The sequence below is a fragment of the Populus euphratica genome, unplaced genomic scaffold (assembly GCF_000495115.2).
Source record: "Populus euphratica unplaced genomic scaffold, PopEup_1.0 scaffold1038.1, whole genome shotgun sequence".
Classification (NCBI taxonomy): Eukaryota; Viridiplantae; Streptophyta; class Magnoliopsida; order Malpighiales; family Salicaceae; genus Populus; species Populus euphratica.
In genome coordinates this window covers 17694-19826 of record NW_011500519.1, presented here as the reverse complement: position 1 = coordinate 19826, position 2133 = coordinate 17694, and the positions used below count along the sequence as shown (strand labels likewise).

Here is a 2133-nt window from a genome sequence, read left to right as displayed (position 1 = left end):
CCTACTGAATCTAACCACGAACAAGTGTGGTAGGTACACTAATGAAACATAAATTTAACTGGAAAGCTTCTGTTGGCTGCTGATCCATTTTGATGACTGGGCATGATTCTGGCAGTTTCACCTGCTTGCATTTTAATTATTTGAATTTTTTATTTATTTATCATATAGAAATGTCCTTTCACATCTGTTTCAGATTTGTTGGTGAATGAAAGCCTTGAGCATGTCAAACATTATGTTACTTATGCCTTTTCTGTTTGTTTCCATGTGCATGGCTGGAACTGAGGAAATGGCTGATATTTCTGGCTAGTTTATGACTTAGAAACCACATTGTTCTTGCAGGTTTGCTAATCAAGTGAATGCGACTATAGCTGTTCTTCACCCAATTCACTGCATGAGAGAGAGAAAAGTACATTTGGTGATTGATTTGACAACAGTCCCTGCTTTCTTGGTTGTTATTGGTGTTCTGTATATGGTTCTGAAGCCTAGACGACCAAAACCCAAGATTAATTAATACCCTTCTAGGTGGAAGTCATGGTTGCGAAGCTGTGCGGGATTATGCATGAGGACTTGTAAAGTAACTTCGAGGGGAATGATTATGCAAAATTTTCGTTCCTGTTTAGCATATTCATCATACACAGTTTTGTTCTCCATTTAAGGCAGCGAAATTTTAAACCAAATGTTTGTGAATCAAAGAGGAAATCGGAATGAGATGCAGTGATGTAATCAGCGAGCTAGAATATTGCATTGCGGTTTGCTTGAGTTCTGTACAATCGTGTGCTTTCTGACCCAGTAGTTAATCTGTTGTTTAGAATTTGGAACTGTAGGCAAAAGGTTTGTAACATACGTTAGAATTGTACATTAATTTGAGTTCGTAGAGAATTAAAACTTTCTGCAGCTTATGATGCTTATCTATGGTCGAGGGCAGGGCGCCGCCCCCGTGTGTTGCTTGCTGGGAATGAGAATGTAAAGGTTTTGTGGAGAGCGTAGAAAAATTTTAAGTTAAAAAAACAGAGCACTTGCGTGAAATGCCAATTGTGTTGAGAAAAAAAAGATTGGATTTTGTAAACTAACAAACTTATTTACTCGTATGTTTAGTAGTTAGTACCCTTAGACCAGCCTAGCAATTAGCATAACTAGAGACCGACCCGTCGGGGATTTAATTCTTTAATTTATCAAAGGCACAAAGCCCTCATTAACAAAAAATAACTATAACTAATTTAGAATGTGTGGGGTGATTAGTGTTAATTTGTTGGCAATCTAATAATAATGAAATAGAGAGAGAGATTAAGCCTTTTTCTGAAAAATTTAGCCGATAATACATATTATAAGCTCAGCCATAATTTTTCTTCAATGGCTTTATCATTTATCATCTTTCTTTTTTATATTATACACTAAAAGATTAATGGTGTGTTTATTTCATCCGAAAAATAGTTTTTAAAAAATTATTTTTTAAATTTTTCTGTGTTTATTTGTCATTAAAAAATATTTTTTTGTTAAAGAAAAATGTAGTTAGATTTTCAGGAAAGTGTTTTTCTTTTATTTTGAGCGGAAAACACTTTCTAGAAGTTGTGAAAAATTTAAAAATATCATATTATTTGCTGATTATATCAAATTTGATCCTTAAATTTTTTATTGTTATATATTTTTTTTGAATTTTTTTTTCAAATTCATCCCTTAAAATTTGATTTAATTTGATTTTTATATTAACTTTGGTTCTTATTTTTATGATTTTTATTTACTTTTCTCTTATTATTTTTTAAAGTGAATTTTTTTATCTATTAAATTTGATCCTTATTTTTTTGATTGCTATTTATTTTATTTAAAATAATTTATGAAATTATAATTATTTTAATTTTATCATCTTTTATTTTTTTTTTATATAAAATTAGATTTTTGTCAATTCCATTATCATTCAAATTTTTAATTTGTAGGATTGTTTCTTACTATTTTAATAAACTTGAAAAAAAATATTAATAAGCTATTTTTCAGCTTATTTTTCATAATATATCTAAACACTAAAAAGTATTTTCTAACTTACTTTTCATAGCACTACCAAATATCAAAAAACAATTTACTTTACTTGAATTTATTTGTCAAGAAAACTATTTTTTTAAAAAAAAATTATTTCCCTAC

General features: G+C 29.4%; 1 protein-coding gene across 5 annotated transcripts in view; it reads left to right on the top strand.

Annotated features, from left to right (window-relative positions):
* Window positions 1-899, top strand: part of LOC105115143 (uncharacterized) — a 12312-nt gene extending 11413 nt beyond the window's left edge. For 2 of the 5 annotated variants that reach the window (XM_011011947.1, XM_011011946.1), the window contains exon 25: window positions 340-899. In XM_011011947.1, the coding sequence (XP_011010249.1) occupies window positions 340-511 (172 nt within the window). In that variant the 3' untranslated portion in view covers window positions 512-899. Of the gene's footprint in view, window positions 251-339 lie in introns of those variants that run through there. The other 3 variants (XR_840278.1, XM_011011949.1, XM_011011948.1) reach the window with 3 other exon arrangements.
* Window positions 900-2133: the final 1234 nt, after the last annotated feature.